This window comes from Heteronotia binoei, chromosome 4 (genome assembly GCF_032191835.1).
Source record: "Heteronotia binoei isolate CCM8104 ecotype False Entrance Well chromosome 4, APGP_CSIRO_Hbin_v1, whole genome shotgun sequence".
Lineage (NCBI taxonomy): Eukaryota > Metazoa > Chordata > Lepidosauria > Squamata > Gekkonidae > Heteronotia > Heteronotia binoei.
The window spans coordinates 116,011,949-116,033,849 of NC_083226.1; the positions used below are offsets into that span (position 1 = coordinate 116,011,949).

At 41.3% G+C, this 21,901-nt stretch overlaps 1 protein-coding gene across 1 annotated transcript in view; it reads left to right on the plus strand.

The window, feature by feature from the left end:
- The window catches only part of CHD1 (chromodomain helicase DNA binding protein 1), a 101,488-nt gene that overhangs the window by 53,075 nt on the left and 26,512 nt on the right, over positions 1-21,901 (plus strand). Inside the window, exons 15-22 of the mRNA XM_060235647.1 lie at positions 2,278-2,466; positions 2,602-2,764; positions 4,581-4,733; positions 4,846-4,917; positions 5,771-5,920; positions 7,685-7,833; positions 9,968-10,064; positions 10,147-10,242. Coding sequence (XP_060091630.1) covers positions 2,278-2,466; positions 2,602-2,764; positions 4,581-4,733; positions 4,846-4,917; positions 5,771-5,920; positions 7,685-7,833; positions 9,968-10,064; positions 10,147-10,242 — 1,069 coding nt within the window. The remainder of the gene's footprint in view (positions 1-2,277; positions 2,467-2,601; positions 2,765-4,580; positions 4,734-4,845; positions 4,918-5,770; positions 5,921-7,684; positions 7,834-9,967; positions 10,065-10,146; positions 10,243-21,901) is intronic.

Here is a 21,901-nt window from a genome sequence, read left to right on the forward strand (position 1 = left end):
TGGTTGGCACTGTCCCACACACTCAAAAGCACTTCTAGACTTGAGGTACTGGTTATCGCTGAAGGTCCACCTCAGACCCTGCTTCCAGACCCCTGGACACTGACTCTCCCTCAGGGTTCTATCACTAACCCACAACTTCAGAGTCAAGCCCCTTTTTGTCTGAAGCCTTTGTCTGTCCTGGATCTCCCCTTTGATAACCAAACTTCAACCCCTCAGCTATCAGTGTGTATATGATGTTCTGATTTTACACAGGAGTCTGACTATTGGCCTGTTAGCACTCCTAAACGAGAGCTGTCACCTAAACGAGACTTACTTGGCCTCTAAAAAGAAAAGAAAAATATCCTCAGAACAGAGCTTTATTTGTCGCCAGCTCTGTCCCTTACAGCTCTCAATGCTCAAACAGGTCTTTCTCCTGTCTGTGCAACTCCCGACTGAAGCAAAAAGCCTCTCATCTCGGCCCTGCCCCCTATTTAAGTCACGTTGGTTGCTTGGAGGCAGTCCAGCCAATCCCAGTGAGCTTGCTCTTTAACTCGCTCCAAGCTTGGCTGCACGGCTGTTTTCCAGTCCATCACAGACCACAGCAGCTGATGGTCTGCTTGCCAAATGTATCCACTTATGTAAGCTTGTGAATGGAGCTTGTGTAAGCTTGTGAATGGCCAGTCCAGGCAAGATAAAAGGCCCGTGCTTATTCAAGGGGCACAACACATGCAGAACAGCAAGGGCCAGGGGCAGAGGAGGCTCATTAAGTTGGGTGAACTGGTGCCCTCTAATTGGCTGACGCAAATGTGTGTGGTTTCTCTCCTATTTTCCTTCTCAGCAGTGCAGGGAGGATTAAAAAAGAGATGAAGCTTATTTATTCCTGGGCTCCCTGCATGCAAGCTCTGCTTTGTGTAACAGTCTGAATGGAAGTGGGGGCAGCAGGGGGTGAGGCAAAAGCCAGGGACAGGAGTAGACATTCAGAAAATTGTGCTGAGTTTGCACATGGCAGAGACAGTTGCTGGATGAGCTCTGTGTGCTTGCACATGGGGAGTAACATTTGGGGTGGTTGGATGATGCCATCCAGGAAATAAAAGTTTGCAAAAGACAATTACAGTGGAGCTGGCATCTTTGGAGAGTGGCAGCTTGAAGATTGCTTGTGGTGCTGGGGAACATCACAGTCCCCTTGTGTTTCAGGCTTGTTGCTGAATTTGGGTCTAAGAGCTCATACTCACCTTCCAAGACTTGGTAAGTCAGCTTGCTACTCTGCCATGTGGGACTACATAAGTACCACAATTATGAAAACAGGCTAGTGCTTACCTGTAACTGTTGTTCATTGAGTATTCACCTGTTCAGTCCCTCCTGCCCTGCTGTGAACTCGAATGGTAAGTAAGACTAGCTCTCTTCTACAGCAGCAGTGAGGAACTGAGCAAAGGGCATTCTGCCCTTCCTTTTTACACTAGAAAACACAGGAAAGCAGCATAGAGAAGGGGGAAGGCCTACCTTTTAAAGATTTTGAGCTTCAAAATCTCTCCACTGCATGCCTCAAGTGATTGCACAGGTAACCACTCAGACAAGAGCTACAAGTACAATCCTGTTATCCAACCCATTGTGAGGCCTACATTGTTACCCTGACTCTTGCTCTGTTTTGGATGATTATATTATATATAGTTCATACTCTGGATTCCCTTGTTTTGGTTTTTGGTATTCTGAGGCTGACATCATGACCTTGATGAAATTGCTATCTACTTATTGTCAGTGCATTTACCTTTGACTATTTGAGAAAATCAGTAGTTGAACTGGCTGGTTTGACTGAATAAAATTTAAAATTAGTAATGGATGCTAGTAATACCTGTTACACAGATATCTCTTGGAAGAATTGTTCTGTTGGAAATAGTCCTCTTACCTTCTTAATACTCTTTTTAAAAATAGTCAATGGGTGGGGAGCATTAAGGTTTAGTTTCTTTACGGAGGACTTCAGAGTAGCAAAAGAAATAACACCAGTTTTACAAGCCCAGCCACCACTAACAAATTTTGAAATAAATTCATAGGACTCCTATGGAATATTACAGTTAAATTTTATTCAAACAGTGATATCCTTGCCAGTGAAAAGTGAATGTTACAAACCTGAATTGTCTTTCTGGATTTGTCAGTTTCCCATTCCATGGGGATCATGGCATCTGTCTCCACCAACCAAATGGTGATAGCTGCCTCCTGTCTGTTCTTTGTATTTGGTAGCTGGAGGTTGTATTTTTAATATTTAAAACCTTTCCATTTAGAATTTTATGTTTTATATTGAAGGTTTTCTTCTTGGGAAGATTTTGAAGAGGAACATGGCAAAGGGAGGGAATTTGGCTATGCAAGTCTTCACAAAGAACTTGAACCTTTTTTGTTGAGGAGAGTTAAGAAAGATGTAGAAAAATCTCTGCCTGCCAAAGTTGAACAGATTTTAAGAATGGAGATGAGTGCATTGCAAAAGCAATATTACAAGTAAGTAATTCACTGGGAAGCCACTACAGAATGCATGGATTGCTATATGCAGTGCTATCTGCAATATATTCCTTGCTGATCCGTTGCATGTTTTTGTTTCATGTTTCCAACAGTTTAATTGTTTTTGTATCATAGGTGGATTTTAACAAGGAATTACAAAGCCCTAAGTAAGGGTTCAAAGGGCAGTACCTCAGGCTTTCTGAATATCATGATGGAACTTAAAAAGTGTTGTAATCACTGCTACCTCATTAAACCACCAGATGATAATGAATTCTATAATAAACAGGAGGCCTTACAGGTAAATGTTTATTGTTATTAAACTGATTTGATTGTGCCCAGCATATGCATTTTTCTGTTACTGTTTTTTGTTGCTTATTTCCTGCTGTTAGTTGTCTGAGATATTGATCTCCATAAATATAGTGTAACAGTACAGAATACTTGATTTCATAAACAATAGTGTGAATCCATAGTGTGACTTCTTAAGTTCTGTAAGGATAGCTGTCAAGCTAAAAGTGAGATACTTCTCTGTTCTCCAGTGGTAATTTGTCCTCTCTTCCAAAACAAGAACCTAAAGCTTTTGACCCAACAATACATTTGCCTAATTTACCAATATAGTTCTGACTGCAGTATTTGTGCCTTGGCATGATTCAGATTTCTAGCTTCATGCTAGAAGTTGGTATAGGAGGAAAGAACAGTTATCTCATGGTCTTGAGTCAACCCTTGCCATTTATAGCAGTTGGTATTAAGCTGGTCTGCATTGGACAGTAATAAATGCCACTCTGTGATACTGTGTAGTTATGACTACCTCAAAAGAAATGAACATGTGACCCCTGACAGAGTCAGCTCTAGATCTCCACTGACCTAAGTGATTACCACCTGATCTCCAGCATTCCATTTTTGGGCCAAGGTACTTCCATAGGTGATGGCTTTGAAGCTTCAGATAGTCTTGGAGACTCGTTTTGATCTGGATTCAGGCCTTGGTTTGGGATGGAAATGGCCTTGGTTACCCTGATGGGATGATCTTCACTAGGAGAGTGGCAGGGAAAATGCACCCATTTTCTGTTTGATTTGACCACAGTATCTTTCTGGAGAAGCTCTTTGAACTGGGAATGCAGGATTCCAAGCTTTGGGGGTTCCACTCTTTCTTGACTGGTTAGTTTCAGAAGGTAGAGCTGGAGATTGCTGCTTAGACCCATAGTGTTTATCCTGTGGGGTCCAGTAGGATTCCATCTTGTTCCTCGTGTTGCTTAACATCTACGTGAAACCTCCGGGAGATTGTCAGTCTTAAAAAGAAAAAAAGAGACAGAAGACAAGCCTCTCTCACCTGAGGTTTGGGTTGTTCCACAGCTGCCCCCCCCCCCCCGACTGTACAGGAAAAAAGCCCAGCAGAGAGCTACTGGATCTGAGCCTATACCTGCTCTTTTGGAGTCTCTTAACTTGCTTGTATGGAAGACAAAAAGGCCTTGTGGAAGGGCCCCATTGCCAGTCTTAGAAAGAACATGGAGACAGTTGAGACAGGCCTCTCCTGCCTGGGGCTTCAGGCATTGAACAGTGGATGTATCTGCAGCATCAGGGGCCAGTGTCAGAGCTGTCAGACCTGAGACTTCGGGTCATTCCACATCCATCCCCCAACTGCACTGGATGAGCCCAGCAGAGCTCTACTGGGTCCAGAGAACCATGAGGAGATACAGTGGGTGGCCCACCCCATACAGACTCAGAGGCTTCCAGGCCTATAGGAAGTGAGAGGATCATAGAGTATTAGTGCTGAAATCAGTTGGAAGGGATATATAAAATGAACAACCTCTTTGATGTGGTGTTTTGTACTACATCCTGTTTTCTGCTTGTATGCATAGTTACTATTGCTGGGTTAATTACTTAGACTGCAAAACTGTAACGTAGAAGCCACTGTCTTCCTCAAAGAAACAAATTAGCTTTAGACTTCTGATCTCTAATTGTGTATTGAAACAAATACAGCTTTCTAATTTCAACAAATCTTTGATATATGGTTTCAGACTTTGAACTGCTGCTAATGCCTTTAATTTTCATTAACAATACCCCCTACTATTGTGGCATACGATGGCTACCTTTCTGAAATCTTTCTTTCTTTGTTAAAGAATTTAATCCGTAGTAGTGGGAAGCTAATTCTTCTAGACAAGCTACTGATTCGCTTAAGAGAACGTGGCAGCAGAGTGCTTATATTCTCTCAGATGGTGCGGATGCTGGACATCCTAGCTGAATATTTGAAATACCGTCAGTTTCCTTTTCAAGTAAGATTTATTTTTAAACTGTGGGACTGCTCATACATTTATTTCTGTTAATGGCAAATGTCTTGTACATACTTGAGTAGTCTCCATCTAATGGTTCTTTTTCTTCACACAGAGGCTAGATGGGTCAATAAAAGGGGAACTGAGGAAGCAAGCACTGGATCATTTTAATGCAGAAGGTTCTGAGGTATCCTGTTTGTTATTAGAGAACGCTTTTTTTTTCTATTCAGGAAATGAAATCTGTCTTATTAAAAAGGTAAAGGTAGTCCCCTGTGCAAGAACCAGTCATTTTTCGACTCTGGGGTGACGTTACTTTCACAGTGTTTTCACGTCAGACTTTTTCCGGGGCAGTTTGCCATTGCCTTCCCCAGTCATCTACACTTCCCCCCCAGCAAGCTTTTTACCGACCTCGGAAGGATGGAAGGCTGAGTCAACCTGGAGCCGGCTACCTGAACCAGCTTCCGCTGGGATCGAACTCAGGTCATGAGCAGAGGGCTCTGACTACAGTACTGCAGCTTTACCACTCTACGCCATGGGGTTCTATTGTCCTCTTATTACATACAGCTATAACATAAGCCAGTTTGGTGTAGTGGTTAAGTGTGCGGTCTCTTATCTGGGAGAACCAGGTTTGATTCCCCACTCCTCCACTTGCACCTGCTGCCATGGCCTTGGGTCAGCCATAGCTCTGGCAGGGGTTGTCCTTGAAAGGGCAGCTGCTGTGAGAGCCCTCTCCAGCCCCACCCACCTCACAGGGTGTCTTGTGGGGGAAGAAGGTAAAGGAGATTGTGAGCCGCTCTGAGACTCTTCGGAGTGGAGGGCGGGATATAAATCCAATATCTTCTTCTTCACGGTTATATCTGTAATGTCTGAACTAGCACTTCAACTTTAAGCAATTGATACTTGCATTGAAGACAGCCATATTACTGTACATGGATTACTAAGAATAGGTTGATAGAATTTACTTTCTTGCCCCCAAAATAATTTTCAGATGGGCCTCTTGCAGTTTTGATTTTAAATCTATTCCTTTGTCTTTATTTCAGGATTTCTGCTTTTTACTTTCTACTAGAGCTGGAGGTCTAGGTATAAATTTGGCATCTGCTGATACTGTAGTTATATTTGATTCTGACTGGAACCCTCAGAATGATCTGCAAGCACAGGCTAGAGCTCATAGAATTGGACAAAAGAAACAGGTATATATATTTTTACTATGGCCTCCAGTCTAGTTTTTGGATGTTTCACAAGCAGAAGTAATTTGCTGTTTATGTTATCCAGTTCTGATTGGAACAAGGCTCTTTCTTTAGACTTGTTTAACTCTTAATAACTATTTGTGTCCTCGATACGCCCATTTATTGCAAGATAATCTTTAATGAAACCTATGAAAAGATGTTTTAAGTGCTAAATTCTCAAATTGATAGTTGGAGCATTGGCAGTTAATATTTCAGTTCTGTAAAATATTTTTAATCAGTGATTTCCTGTTACATTTAGAGTCCAGTGGCACCTTTAAGACCAACAAAGTTTTATTCAAGGTATGAGCTTTCTTGTCCATGCACACTGAAGAAATGTGCATGCACATGAAAGTTCATACCTTGAATAAAACTTAGTCGGTCTTTAAGGTGCCACTGGACTCTAACTTTATTCTATTGCTTCAGACCAACAGGGCTACCCGTCTGGATCTTTCCATTACATTGACAGTTGAAATAACTAGGTAGGGTTTTACAGCTGTATTAACGAACTTCATATCCCAGGTTTTGTTTGTTTTTTTGTTATGCTATGCTTAATTGAAAGATTCAGCTTTGAAAGATTCAGTATGAATTGGAATTTTTCCTACATCAGTGATACTCAGTGGGTTGGGAGCCACATGTGGCTTTTTCTCAGAACTGTTCCGCAATTCACCTGCACCATGTTTCAGGAGCCCAGGCATTTGCCCAGTGGGGCTTGTGGTTGGCTGATCATTTCCACTTTGAAACAGTGGCTGCTGGAGGAATAGGTAAATTGCAAGCTTCCCTGAAGTTCAGGCCTTACCTAGATTTGGAAGTAAATGTGACTCTTTTAGTTAATGGTAAATATAAATGTGACCATCCATAAGGTGCAGAATAAGTGCTGCTGCCCTACATCTAAAAGCCAGCAAAATGATCCAGATAAAGATGGAATGCAACTGCAGGTATGTCAGCATGCTTTATGTTCTGTGGCTCCAGTGTAGCACGCACATATTATACATATTCCTGCCTCTGCAGGAAGACAAAACACTGCAGCTGAAGATAAAACACACAGCAGCAATCCTGAGAAGAATGGCAGATACTTACCTAGTCACTGAATTCTGGAGTTTATTTATTTATTTATTTATTCGAGATTTATATCCCGCCCTTCCCACGAATGGCTCAGAGTTCCTTCTTCAGTGTATTCAGTCTTCCCTGTCTTAGCAATTATCTGGGCAGGGGCTTGAATCCAGCACAGCATTTCTGTGGGCAGAAGGATTTCCATCTGTGGAGCATGACTTTCTCGCTTCCTCCTGTAATGCTATTCCTGAAGAGCATTTTGAATAGCTGAAGTGGAAAGGGAGAAGTTGAAAAAAGTCATGCTGCACAAGCAGATGTCTCTTCTCACATATATGTCCCAGTGGCTTCTCTGAAGTACAAAATGCACTTAGCACTCCATAATTCAGCAGATAAACATTACCTTCTTCTTTGCTTGAGTTCTTTGCTCTGTGATTAACCTGGCTGTCCCAGCTACTCTGATTCTATGAAATCAGGCATGCCTGTGGTTCCTTCTTGGAGGCTGTAGCTCATGACACTATGCCAGCACTGAAAACAAAGATATTTCATTTTTTGGCTCTCGTTTGAATATCTGAGGATTGTTACATACATACTTTATTCAATTACAGATTCATTCCCAGTCTTAATAAAATTACATCTTTATGTTAATTTAAAAGTTTTTGTTTGTTTGGTTATATATAGGTTAACATTTATCGGCTAGTCACTAAGGGATCAGTTGAGGAAGACATCCTGGAAAGAGCCAAAAAGAAGATGGTTTTAGATCATCTAGTGATACAGAGAATGGACACTACAGGAAAGACGGTGCTGCACACAGGCTCTGCTCCTTCTAGGTACATTATTTGGGATGATCTTTATACAATGTGGCAAATGAAGTTTGGTGTTGGTAAGCATAAGGTGATGCACAGTGGGACAAAAAAACCCCTGCTAAGTATAGGCTAATGGAGTCTGAACTTGCTAAGAATGAGAGGGAAAAAGATCTTGGAGTCATAGTAGAAAGCTCAATAAGTGTCAACCCACTGTGGTGCTGCAGTGAAAAGGACAAACTTCTTCTTCTTCAAACTTTATGTTAGAGATTATCATGGAAAAGATTGATAATAAAATCGCTAATACTCTAATGCCCCTGTGGTGCAGCCTGATTTGGTCTGGTCACCATATCTCCAAAAGGACATTGCAGAGCTGGAAAAAGTACAAAGGACAACCAAAATTATGAAAGTGGGGGGGGGGGGGCGTTAAGCACCTTACTTACAAGGAAAGTCTGAAAAGTCTGGGACATTTTAGTTTAGAGAAGACTAAGGGAGCACATTATAGAGGTTTATAAAATTGTGTATGGGGCAGGGAGAGTTGACAAAGATAAAATTTTCTCCCTCTCCCAAAATACTAGAGGGCATCCAATGAAGCTGATATGCAGTGAGTTCATGGAAGACAAAAAAGATGTGACTTTACACAAAGAAATTAAAATGTGGAATTTGCTGCCAGGCGATGTAGTGATGACCACAGGACTAAACAGGATTTAGGACCACAGTATTGCTGAGCAGTCAGGTTAAAACGGATAAAAGGAAGTACTTCTTCTCCCAAAGGGTGATTAACATGTGGAATTCACTGCCACAGGAGGTGGTGGCAGCTACAAGCATAGACAGCTTCAAGAGGGGGTTAGATAAAAATATGGAGCAGAGGTCCATCAGTGGCTATTAGCCACAGTGTGTGTGTATACACATTTTTTTTTTTGCCACTGTGTGACACAGAGTGTTGGACTGGATGGGTCATTGCCCTGATCCAACATGGCTTCTCTTTATGTTCTTAACAGCTTTAAAAGGGAATTAGATAGATTCTTTGAGGATAAGTCTATTGATGGCTACTAGCCATGGTGACTGAAGGGAATCTCCACATTCAGAAGCACAAAACTTCTGAATCCCACAGTCAGGAGGCAACATCAGGGGAAGGCCTCAGCCTCTATGTCTTGTTGCTGGCCAAGCAGAGTAACTGGTTGGTCACTGTGTGAGACAGGATGCTGGACTAGAGGAACCATTGGTCTGATCCTGCAGGCCTCTTATGTTCTTATGCACATATCAGTTAGTCTTAGCATTTTGAATGAGTTCCATAGGCAAGCCAAGGGCAAGGTTTATCAAAGTCTGAGAAGAATAGGCAAATTAAACTAACCCCACATACCAATTGTGAAATTATTGCCTGGATAGTAGTAGCTTTAGATTGCTTGAACTAAAGCTAGCTTTTAAAGGCAGTGTTCATGCTCATATATTTCTGGAGGGCTTTGATGGTTAATGATTGGTTTGCCAGCAGCTTCCTTGTGCTGTTCTCTGCCTGCTTGCAGATTCTGCAACACATGCTTCACTTTTTGCTGGAGTAAAGGATCTTTGCTTGTCACATCTATGCTACAACTTTTTCCTGTCTGCAAGCCCCACTTACCCAACCATCTATTTAATGTTTGATATCAGACAGCTTTGGCATGAGACAGATGAAAGTACCAGGCAACAAGAGTCAGAGTACTTGTGAGTACAGAGGTACTGAGCATACAAGCAAGAGATGTGAGTGAGAGAAGCATGCAATTAAATAAAGAAGGAATGAAGGAAAGGAAAACACGCAGAGGTGCAGTGTGCTATTGATAGGAGGAGAGTGGACAGGCAAGAATATCTTTAAGGCTCAGGAGGGGTGAGCCAAGGAACAGGGTAGTGTTATCAGATCCAAAACCAGCAAAGGCTTCTATAATTTTTTTTAATAGGAGAAAGTATTTTGCCAGAGGGAATTTCTCTGGTTACTGTAGTATTTGTTTTGATGACACAGTTGGGGGGAAAACAGCTAAATTTCCAGCAGGCCACCCTATTCTTTTTGACTAAGAAAATGAATTGTAACAGTGAATTGGATATGCACTACAAAGCCTGGATAGTAGTATTATTGAATTAAAAGAATCCCATTAAGAGTGAAAATGAAAACGTTTTACTTCCATTTCAGTTCTGCTCCTTTTAACAAAGAGGAACTCTCAGCTATCTTAAAGTTTGGTGCTGAGGAACTTTTTAAGGAACCTGAAGGTGAAGAACAGGAGCCACAGGTACAGAGTTTATCACATACATTTGCTTTACTTCTCTTTTCACATTTCAATTGTGACAAAGTTTCTTTTTATTTCTTTACAGGAAATGGACATAGATGAAATTTTGAAGAGGGCTGAAACCCGGGAAAATGAATCTGGCCCTTTAAGCGTGGGAGATGAGTTGCTTTCCCAGTTTAAGGTACTACTTTTTTAATTTTGCAAAGCACGTCAGCCATATGGATAAACACACTTCAGTTTTATAAATTCCCTCCCTTGCTTACCCCAGATATTCTTCTGAGAGCAAGTGTGATGTAGTGGTTAACAGCAGCAGACTCTAATCTGGAGAACCGGGTTGATTCTCTGCTCCTCCACATGAAGCCAGCTGGGCGACCTTGGGTCAGTCACAGTTCTCTCAGAACTCTCTCGGTCCCACCTACCTTGCAAGGTGTATTTTGCTGGGAGGAGGAAGGGAAGGCAATTGTAAGCCACTCTGAAACTCCATTGGGTAGTGAAAAGTGGAGTATAAAAATCAAACGTTTTGCTTCTGCTGCTGCTTATTATTTTTTGGTGCAGACTGATTATGGCTCATACTTCTGTTCTTCCTTAATATGTTTAAAAATGCAGAGATGTCAAAATTATTTTAGAAGACTGTGCCTAATATAATATCTTCCATCCTATTTCAGCATTAGAACTCTGAGGATGTTTGCTTCTTCAGGAAGCAGATACTCCAGGAATTCATTATTCCCAGTAGTTAGGTGAATATGATTGTAGGAAAATCTTTATCTACAAAGTTTTAGACCAGGGCTTCTTAAAATAGATAAGAAGAACGTAGTGTGTTTTCTTAGAAGTGCACAATTACACAGATTTTAAAATGGATTATCAGATTTCTTGATGGCGTCAATTTGTTAGCTGCTGTGTCCTGATCAGAAGGAAGCATTTTGTTTCTTTCCACAGCAGTATATCTTGGTTGCATCACTGTAGTACAGTGTAGAGTGGAAAGGGATTGTTTCTGTTATATTAGTAGAATATTCTGGGCCTTTACCAGTTATGCATTGTGGCAATTTCATGGGGGGCGGGTTGCTGTTTCCCCCCTATATTTTGGTATCTTGCTGCCAGTTTCACCTCTCCTGATTGAAAGTTTCAAAATATCTTTTTTTCTCTTTATATTTTTATTGAATTTTTTAAAAAATATACAAGTTAATATCAATATTAATATTCATATACAATTAATTAAACTTATGGAATCAGGTTGTAAACAAGCATAAATACTTAAATGCATATAATAAAATATCGAGTAAGGATTTTAAGTTATAAAGATGTATCTAGATATGTAGACCATTTTCTATCCTAGGAGAGAGGTCAAGATGAAAACAAAATTAAGATTAACACAATAATTCCTGTATCAAAACACAGTTAATCTAATTGAACTCATATTATCATGAAACAATTAATTATGCATTGCTGTGAATTCTTAACTACCTAAATATTCTTTATGCAAACTATTACAGGTTATTCCAAAATTTACTATCTGGTAATTATAATTAGCATTGGCATACAGTATGGCTTTTACCCAGAATGCTTTCCCCTGAACCAAAGATGTTATACAGGCTTGACCAGAGCTGAAGCAGACTTGACAATTCTGGTTTGTGTCGTTGAATGTCATTTACTGAAATGAACTCAATAAAAGGAAACCATTTCTCTGTGAATTTCGAGTTATCGTTGTCTAAGTTTGAATGTGGGATATGATCTATAATTTTTTCTAGTATGAGAATGTCCCAAACCTTGGATAACCAGTAGGACTTTGCAAAAAAAAAAAAAATTCAGAAAAAATCGGATTCGGAAATATACGGAGCCAAAATATTTGGAATACCGTATATTTCCGAATACCAGTACTTGGAATAGCCATATATACAGGAGATATATGGCTATTTCCGAATATACGGCTCAATTATACCCTATGGGCCATTGAAATCAATGGCAAAAAAGGGTATCTTGGAAGCCACCTGGAGGGGAGGGGGTTTGAGGGAAAGCCCCCAAATTTGCAGGGAACTCTCCCCTACAAACCTCCCAAGCTCCAAAAATATTGGGCCAGGAGGTCCCATTCCAGGGGCAGCCAAAGAGGGTGCCCCTATTCCACCATTATACCCTATGGGCCATTGAAATCAATGGCAACATAGGGCATAATTAGAGGCTACTGAGGGGCAGGGGGTTTGAGGGAGAGCCCCCAAAACTTCAAAGAACCCACAGGGGACTCTCCCCTACAAAACTCCCAAGTACGAAAAGGATTGGGCCTGGGGGTCCCTATCTTTGGACTCCCCAAAGGGCCCATTGCCATCAATGCTGGGGAAAGCCCAATTAACCACTTCCTCCACTATAATTGCTGTGGGGAAAGTGGCTCTGCCCAGAGGGGGGTTTGAGAGGCCCCAAAACTGCAGGGCAGCTTCAGGGGACTCCCCCATATGCAACCCCCTTGGCCCAACTGTGGGCACCCAAAAGGAACACTGTTCCCAATGGTGAGAAAAAACCAATTATAGCCACTTCTCCCACTGTAATTGTCGTGAAAAAAGTGGCTCTAGGGAGCAGGGGGTTTTGAGGAGAGCCCCCCAAACTGCTGTGTAGCTTCAGGGCACTGTCCCACACAAAACCCACAAGGCAAAAGAAAATTGGATCAGGGGGTCCAATTCCTGGGGCACCCAAAGCCAAACCTAACTTAACACCAGAGAATCTCTACAGGACCCAAATGCACTACATTTGAGCCCACCTTGGTGGGGTAGGGCGGGATATAAATCGAATAAAATAAATAAATACATCCATTTATCTACTCTATGAACCTTCTGGCCTGGAACCAATATAAACCCAGTTGCCAACGTCACTGCCACACAAAACACAATCTGCTCAAGGCTGCAGCAAACGCTGGCTGCAGCAAACCCAGATGCCAGCTCTCCAGCCCTGCCCCAAACAACACGGGGAGAGCTGGCCAAGCACAACAAGCATGCTGGCTCTGGGTCTCTCACCCAGGTGCCAGTTTCCCTGCCACAGAACACACAGTCTACAGATGCCAGCCCTCCAGCACTGCCCCAAACAACATGGGGAGAGCTGGCCAAGCACAACAAGCATGCTGGTTCTGGGTCTTTCACCCAGATGCCAGCTTCCCTGCCACAGAACACACAATCTACAGATGCCAGCTCTCCAGCCCTGCCCCAAACAACACAACTCTCAAACAAGAAAGTGGTGGGCCACACCTAGCTCTACATCATTCTTTATCTGACACAAAGCAAGAAGCATTTAGACTTATCTTGAGTGATGGATGGTTGGCTGGTCCAGGCTCTTTTGCGTTACCCAGGGTGCACCACGAGATGGTGAGCCAGAGTCGCACCCCAAATGAGGAAGATCACTGAGAGGGCCTCAGATTGTGTGAGAGGAAGGGAACCATTCCTTCTCTCTCAGCTCAGCAGCAACACACCAGCTATCACTGTCCCATTAGAGGGACCTCAGCATTGCTATGGCTGCTGGCTGCCACAGGTGGTTCCGAATCCCCCCCCCCCCCCGGAGTCAGGTGGGCAGGGTCCCACCCACGACTGATCCGGGCCCTGCACAGCTGGCACTGCACATAGTGTGGATCCTCCATAAGTCGGAAATGCTTCCAGACTTCAGAGGTGTACGGATATCCAAGCTGACCGACAGCTTGGGTGTCCAGAGCCACCTCCTGTGAGGTGCTCGGGAGAGACACATCGTGTCTCGGGGTGGCAGGAGGGACTGGCCACCTGGGGGAAGTGGGCGGAGATGGAGACACCTAGTGTGTCTCCTTTTCTTCCTCCTCCACCCCATGTGGCCTCACCTCCTGACCATCCCCTGAAGGACTGCTGGTGTCTGAAGGAACCGAAGAAGGGGGCTGGTCCTCCTCAACCAGCTTCTCCTCCAGCTCCTGCAGGACACTCTGCACCCTCCTTGGGGTGATTGTTTTGAACAGAAAACTGTCCCCAAAGCTCATCCCCAAGGAGGGCTGCTTTTGCTGCCCAGTGACATCAGCTGGAGGAGAGACTGCCTGAGCAGCAGACCCCTGCTCTGTGCCAGCAGCTAATGGCACCTCTGCTGTGGGCGCCCTAGCAGCGGCCTCGATGAAGGGCCCAAGGCAGGACTTCTTTATCACACTCCGGCCAGAGTTCGGAGTGCTGGAAGGCGGCTGTGGAGTGGTCCTACGCACAGGTTGGGGGGGGGGGAACTGGGTCCTCCCCCTTCCCCTCCCCTCCACCCCTCTAGTTTTCTCCTTGGCCTTGCTCCCAGGGCACCTCTTCTGCTGCCTGTCACTCATGTCACCCTTGGCCAGTCTTACACAACCTGAACCGAGAGTGGGGTTTTTTACAAACCTAACTCACTACACTGTACCCTGAACCAACAGGTGCCCTGACTTCTTTTTAAAAACCCTCCCACCAAAACTTGTTTGGTTTTTTGGTCCCTAACCTCTCCTTCTTTGGGTTGAGGTGGTAGTAGCCTGGTAAAGTTTAGGAGACTATGTGATCCTGCCTCTACCTGGCTACAGTTTTTAAAAGGCTACCTTGAGATGGAGGCAATCATTGTTATATCCTTGTAGTTAAACTTCTCCTAACTAGATCCTAGGACAAACCAGATTTCCTTGCAAACTAGAAATCAGGTGTCCCCTATAACTAGAGAGAAGCTCTGGTTTACCCTATGGAAATCTAAGGATGCACCAGCTTTCAGTTTTCTGAAAGCAAGATGCACTGCAACCCTAGTCTCTTTAAAAGGGATCCTGATGTGGCCTAGTAGTCATGCTGCCTTTTATGAGAAACCTAAAATCTTTTTAAATCGCCCCTATCTGGCCTAGTTGAATTTTGAAAGAAGATAAAGCCCTAAACTGGATTAATTTTTTTTTAAATTTCAAAAAACACAGTCCCTAAAAACACCCTTATTAGTGTGGCAGCCTATTTAGTTGCCCTAGCCAAACCAAAAGCACCCTCAGACTCCAAAAATAACTCCATAAAAACATGAAAGTGACCCACCCCACACAGCCCACACACCAACCAGAGGTAATTTAAAAAAAATGTGACAGAAAGAAACTTAACTTTTAACCCACCCACCCCAAAACCAGAACCAGGAAAAGGGACAACAGGACAGGATGCAAAACCAACAACAGATCCAAATCACTGAGAAAAGGCCAACAAACTCAACTGTTAAAAAGTGACCTTTTTAACAATGACAATTAGGCCAAACAGCCCCCCCCCCCCCAAGAACCAGAAGAGAAATGGAACAACAGCAACACAACACAGCAGCAACAAATCAAACACAGAATCCTTTTAAAACAGTAAACTTTACTTTTAACAATACAAGAACTTTACCAACCCCTCCCCCCAAAAAAAACCTTCACCCTAACCCCAAGAAATCCAAGCCACCCTAATCAGGAAAAGTAAAAGGACACTGCACTTTTAAAAGTCCTCTCACTAAAGTAAGATATAGGCAAATTGGAAACCCCCCACACAAGGCCCCCACCCTCAGCAGAAACCCCTAACCCCAAATAAGCTACCCAGTACCTACTCACACAAATCTGGATAAGTAAAGGGACTCTGAGTCTTAAAAAGTCCTTTTACTAACTGAAATAAAAACAAGAACCCCAAGAATGTCTTACCTTAGATGTCTTCTCTTCTCCAGGCAGGTCAGGCAAGGCTGAGAGAGAGCAGCAGCAGCTGAGGCCAAGGGCCAGCGCAGCACAATCTCTCTCTTACACCACCACCAACACAGCAGCAATGGAATGGAGTCCAGCCAGGCACACTCCTTAAAAAGGTTCTCTGGCCCTACACAGAGCAGTTTCAAAAAATACCACTGCTCTGTGATTGGCCAGAGAACACTGTTTACTTGGATACCCAAGTAAACAAAAGAACAACAATGTTGCTGATGGCTGGGGGATTAGCCCAGCCATCAGCTACACAACAGCCCTGCAAAGCATGCATTTGCAATGCATTTTGCAAATGCATGCTTTGGATTGGCTGCTGGGGCTCCTCTTCCCCTCCTCTTCCCTCCCTGATCCCAGGGAGGCTATGGGAGAGGTGGGAAAAGGCTTCCAAAGGCGGGAAAGGAGGCAAGCAGCTCCCCTGAGGCTGCAGAAGCTCCTTTCCCGCCTTTTCTAAGAACTTCCGTATACTTCCGAATATTGATTCAGAAGTATACGGGGAGCCATATACAGCTCCCGTATAATGACTTCCAATTGGTAAATTGGAAGTATATGGCGCCGTATACTTCCGAATCGGGGGGATTCGGAGGTTTATTCGGTTCAGCTGAACTGAATGCACACCCCTAATAACCAGCTGGAGATTGATGGAAATTGAGGTGATTTCCATTTTGAAGCAATTAGGGTTTTTGCTGCTATCAGCATGTTAGTTATCAGTGTTCACCTAAATTGAGGTACTGTTGGATGTCCAGGAAGATCAGTTGAGGAAGTAATGAAATTTCATATCCTGTTATAATTTTGATTTGTTGTAAAATCTCATGCCAAAATGAAGTAATATGAGGACACTTCCACCAGCAGTGGGCAAAATCACCGACTTCACAGTTTTTCCAGTATAATGGAGAGTGATTTAGATGATATTAAGGATAGTCTTTTAGGTGTAAGGTACCACTGCGTTATAATTTTGTAAGGTATTGATTTTGAACTGATCAGTTCAGTGTGAACAAATCAGAGGACCAGATCTTGTCCCATTGGTCATCACTGAGAGGTATCCCACAATTATGTTGCCATTTTTACTGGCATGGTAAATGTTGAACACTATCCAGAGAAATCAATATAGCATAAGTTTTAGAAATTATGCCTTTGTGATTATAGTCCAATTGTTTAAGAAGTAGTTCAAAATCAGAGTGAGGAGATGACATTACTTTTTTCAAGTTGAGAGTAGAAGAGGTATGTTGAAGCTGCAAATAAAAATACCAAGGAATCTGTTGTTGCAGTTTTCTTTCCAATATATTTTTAGGTAATAATCCAGAATTATTAGTTATATCTACTAGTCTTGTTAGTCCTGTTTGTCTCCAGATTTCTGCAACCTTTGTTTCATTGCCTGGAGGAAACCAGCTTTGGAATAAAAATGATGAGAATCTGGAAATAGTCGGAAGTAATTTTTTACTGAGAATGTCCCATATTCCATAGAAAGGTGCTATTCCTTACAGAAGGAGGACGTGTTTTTGACCAAATGATTTCTTTAATAGATGTTGGAACTGTATACATTGACAACAATGTAGTCCAATCTTCCTGTTCTGATTTCTGAAGAAGTTTAATTATCATTGCTATTATTGTAGCTTTGTAGTATGTAGCCAAGTCTGGAAAGTTTAAGCCTCCTCGAGAAGTCTGCCTTTTAAGAATTTTAAAACTAGTTCTTGTTTTTTTGCATTGCCATAAAAATTCATTTAGGTTTTTTTGCCATGATTTAAGTAGATTAGCAGGTGTACTGGAAGTGTACGAAATAAGAAGAGCCATTTAGGAAAGAGGAATGATTTAACAAGCTGCAGTATGACATGAAAAGATGTGTTAAGTTTGTTCTATTTGTTTGTAGTTTTTTGGATTTCTTGAGAGAGGCGTAGGTGGTTGAATTTTAGAATATTGTTGAGATTACGAGGAATCTGAACTCCTAAATAAGTAAGTGATTTTGATGATCATTGGTATCTATAGTGTTGACGAATATATAGTTCCGTATCTGAGGTAAGTTGTAGAGGTAGAATAGAAAATTTGGATTAATACATAAGCCAAGATATTGCTAAAACATTTGAGAGTAGTTTCCAGATTCTTCAGTGATGTTTTAGGATTTGTTAAATATAACAGCATATCATCTGCAAATAAACTAATTTTGGATGTGCGGGAGCCAAGTTCTACTCCATGAATCTCAGAGTCATTACTTATTGCCGATACCAACGGTTCCAAAGCCAGAGCGAGAAGGACTGGAGATAGTGGGCAGCCTTGTCTGGTTTCCCGATACAGCTTAAATGTTTCTGATGTTAGGCCATTTATGTGGATTTGTGCTGAAGGTGCGGAATAAATAGTTTTGATAATTCTCAAGAAATTCTTACCAAAATTCATTTGATGGAGAAGCTTCAAAAGGTTGATGTTTCAAGAGAATCAAAGGCCTTCTCTACATCTAAGGACAGCAGAAGTGCCTCCAAACGTTTGCGATTAGTATTAGAAATAATATTTTTGGTTTTATGTATATTGGTTGTTAAGTCTCTTCCGGGCATAAAACCTTCTTGGTCAGGATGAATATATTGTGTTACAAAAGAATTTAGCCTCTTGGTAATTACTGCTGTGAAAATCTTGTAGTCTTGATTTAAAAGGGAGATCGGTCTGCAGGAGGATGGGTTAGTTAAGTGTTTGCCTTGTTTTGGTAGAACAATTATTGAGGCTGAGTTCCAGAGCGGTGGTAGTTTGCCATCAAAGAGTATTTTGTTGCAAGCTTGGGTGAGTGGTGGAGCTAGTAGATGTGCAAATTTTTTATAAAACTCTGATGGAAAACCATCTGGTTCAGCAGATTTGTTGTTTTTTAGATTTTTAATAGCAGCAATGACTTTTTGAGGTTCAATTGGTTGTTCCATAATTGAGCAATGTTTCTTGTTTTCTTGATCTCAGGGTGTGAATTCAGATAATCAGTGATGTCATCTGTCGAAGGATTTTTAGAGGAATAGAGGTTGCGATAGTATTGAGTAAAAATGTCATTGGTTTTTCTGGAGTTGTGATGAAGAGTTCCCGTTTGGTCTTGAGCAGTTGTCACATATTTTGAAAATTTCCTTTCATTAACTTTCCAGGAGGAGAAGTCTTAAAGTTTTTGGAGACTTTACCCAATATTTCTGTTTGACAAAAGGAGATTCTTTTTAATATGAGAACTTTCAATGATTTCTAGTAGCTTCCATTCAGAAATGAGTTCTTTGTACTTGAACAGGCATCCAGAGTCTTTGTGCGATTTTTCAAGAGAGGAGATTCTCTTCTTCAACTCTAGGCAAAAGGTTTCTTTTTTACGTTTGAGTTGTGTTGTCTGAGATATGATTTGGCCATGAAGGACTGCTTTGAGAGCGTCCCAAATATTTGAAGCTGAACCATCTTCAGTACAATTTGTCTCCAAATATTGTTTAATGTTTGTTTCAATTTGTGTAATGCAATCATCATTGTACAGGATTGATTTATTTAGAGTCCAGTGAAATTGTGCATGACAGTCAGAAGATGATGTTAAAGTGCAACTCACCCAGGAGTGGTCAGACCACAAGGCAGGGCCAGCATCAGCAGAAGTCACCGAAGATAGTGAGGACTTGGATAAAAGAATAAAGTCAATTCTTGTATGAATGTTATGTTTTGGAGAAAAATATGTGTAATCTCTTTCCTCACTATGACTAGCTCTCCAGACATCAATAAGTTGTGAGTCTTCGAATATTGATGACAACCTAGTAGGGCCCTGTTTTTTCTTAGAAGGTTTGGAAGGATTGTAGGATCGATCAAGGTCAGAGTTAGCAATGTGATTTAGGTCACCTCCTAGAATGACCTTGCCTTCTTGGAAGTTTCTAAAAGTGTGTAGTGTCTCCTCCAGAAATGATAGTTGGCTTTCATTGGGTGAGCATATAGAACCAATTGTAACTAGCTCTTCATCAAGTAGGCCTTTAATGAAGATATAACGGCCTCTGGGGTCAATTTTTGATGAATGATGTTGGAATCTAATGTTTTTAGATATTAATATCAAGACCCCTCGTGACTTGGAATTTCCATTTGCATGATACTGATGTTGGATCCAGAGAGATTTGAGAGTTGGTTGTGCAGGAGAGTGTAGGTGGGTTTCTTGCATTAGAGCTATGTCTTTCTGAAGTTTTTTTAGGTTTGATAAGATGTGTTTCCTCTTAACAACATTGTTAAGGCCTCGGACATTCAGAGAAATAATTTTCAAAATAGGAGGCATTGTAGCAGAGTGTGCACTGATGCAGAATAAAGTTATATAAATAAGTGAATATAAAGAGAGATGAAGAGAAAAATAGAAGGGGAAAAATGAATAAGAAAAGCACTGTGCTAGTCATGGTCTTACCTTTCTTGTAGTTGCTGTTATTTTGTATTAGTACTAGAATGGCAGTGATAGTTGAGCAGCAACTTAAGAGAAGTGTTACTTTTATATGTAAACGCAAAATAAAATGTTATTGCGTAGTGAAAACTGTAATATAATATTATAGTTGAAAGTGAAGCTATTAGTGTCACTAAAGCTGATGTATTTAATATTACCAATAAATATGGAGCCAATAAATAAATGAATTTGTTAAATTTAGGCTGTATTAAAATACACACAGTGAATAGGAGTAATTAATTCCAATAATGAATGCTAAAAGACAGTTAATCAATGAATAAAAAATTGATTGACACTTTTAAATAGTTAAAAATATTATGATATATAATTTAATTTATAAATATTCAGTAGTTAAATTAAATTATTGAACTTCCCTCCCACCCAAACCCTCTGTTTTTAACAAGTAATCAGTAATATTGTGATTTAGTGATCAGAAAGAATGAAATTAAATAATAATAATAATAATAATGTTAATTGATTCACTAAACAAGCAGTTATAAGTTGATACAGGGATCTATTATGTTAAGAATAAAATGAAAATGAGCTTAATTAATGCAGAATATATAATGAGTGGTTAGCAATTGATTATAATATCCACTCCTCCCCCCCTTTTAACACTTAAACAGGTAAAATGGCTTAATCTAGTGTCTAAATAATTAACATGTATTATTAGGCACAAACCAGCCTACATTAAATGTTGTCTTTAAAGTTTGTAAAGTATCAGTCATAAGTATTAGATTAATGCATTTATTTAATGTTCAGTTTGGCGTCTTTCATTGGTGATGCTGGCATTTTCCATTAGTGTGAAGGCTTGGAGGAATCCATCGGTACTGGAACATGAAAAGGGCTAAGTAGTGCATAACCAGCTTCTAAACTCTCAGCATAGTACAGTCTGTCCTTAAAAGTGACTTGCATCTTGTTGTTGTGAAGCCATTTATAGCGAATTTTAGCTGCATGTAGGGCTTCTGTGATGGGTTTCATCTCGTGTCTCCAGTTCAATACGTCCTGTGGTAAGTCTGGGTATACATGAATAGAGTCATTTTTGAAAGGAAGGCCACCCCGACTCCTTGCTAACTCAAGTATTTTTTGTCTGACCCTCTGATCTGGAATGGTTGCTAATACGTCTCTTGGACCTCTGATTGCTGCTCGTGAGGAGGAACCAAGGCAGTAGGCAGCAGAAATATAAGGAGTGATATCATCTTCCAGATCTAATACATTTGCTAACCATTCTGCAATAAAGCTTGGGAGATCTTGATTAAAACGCCTAAATTTCAAATTGGAACAGCGTGAAGAAAATTCTAGTGAGAGTACTTTCTCTTTAAGAGTAATATTTTTAGCCTTCAGTGTTTTTACATCTTCCTGTAAAACCAGCCCGATTTCCCTTGCACTATCCGCAGCTTTACTTACATTTTCGAGCGTGATTTGAAATAAGGCAAACTGATCTGTCAGAGGTTTAATTATTGCTGACATGTTATCTGTTATTTTCTTTTCAAAATTGCTAAACATCATTTCTAGAGTTGTCTTGTTAGGAACGGGGGTGGGCAAGAAAGCAGTTGTTCCCTTAGCCGCCATTTCATCTTTGCTCCTCAGGTCCATATTCTGAGTTGTCACTGGAGTTTTTATTGTAAAGAAGTCCTTGATCCCCTTATTATTTGCAGGGGTTGTTGTGGACTTTCCAGTTGATGTTTTACTCATGTTTATTAGAGGTGATATGCTGGTTTGTGTGAGTTAGATGAGCTTAGGTAAAAGGGAGAATCAGAGCAAGTACTCTAG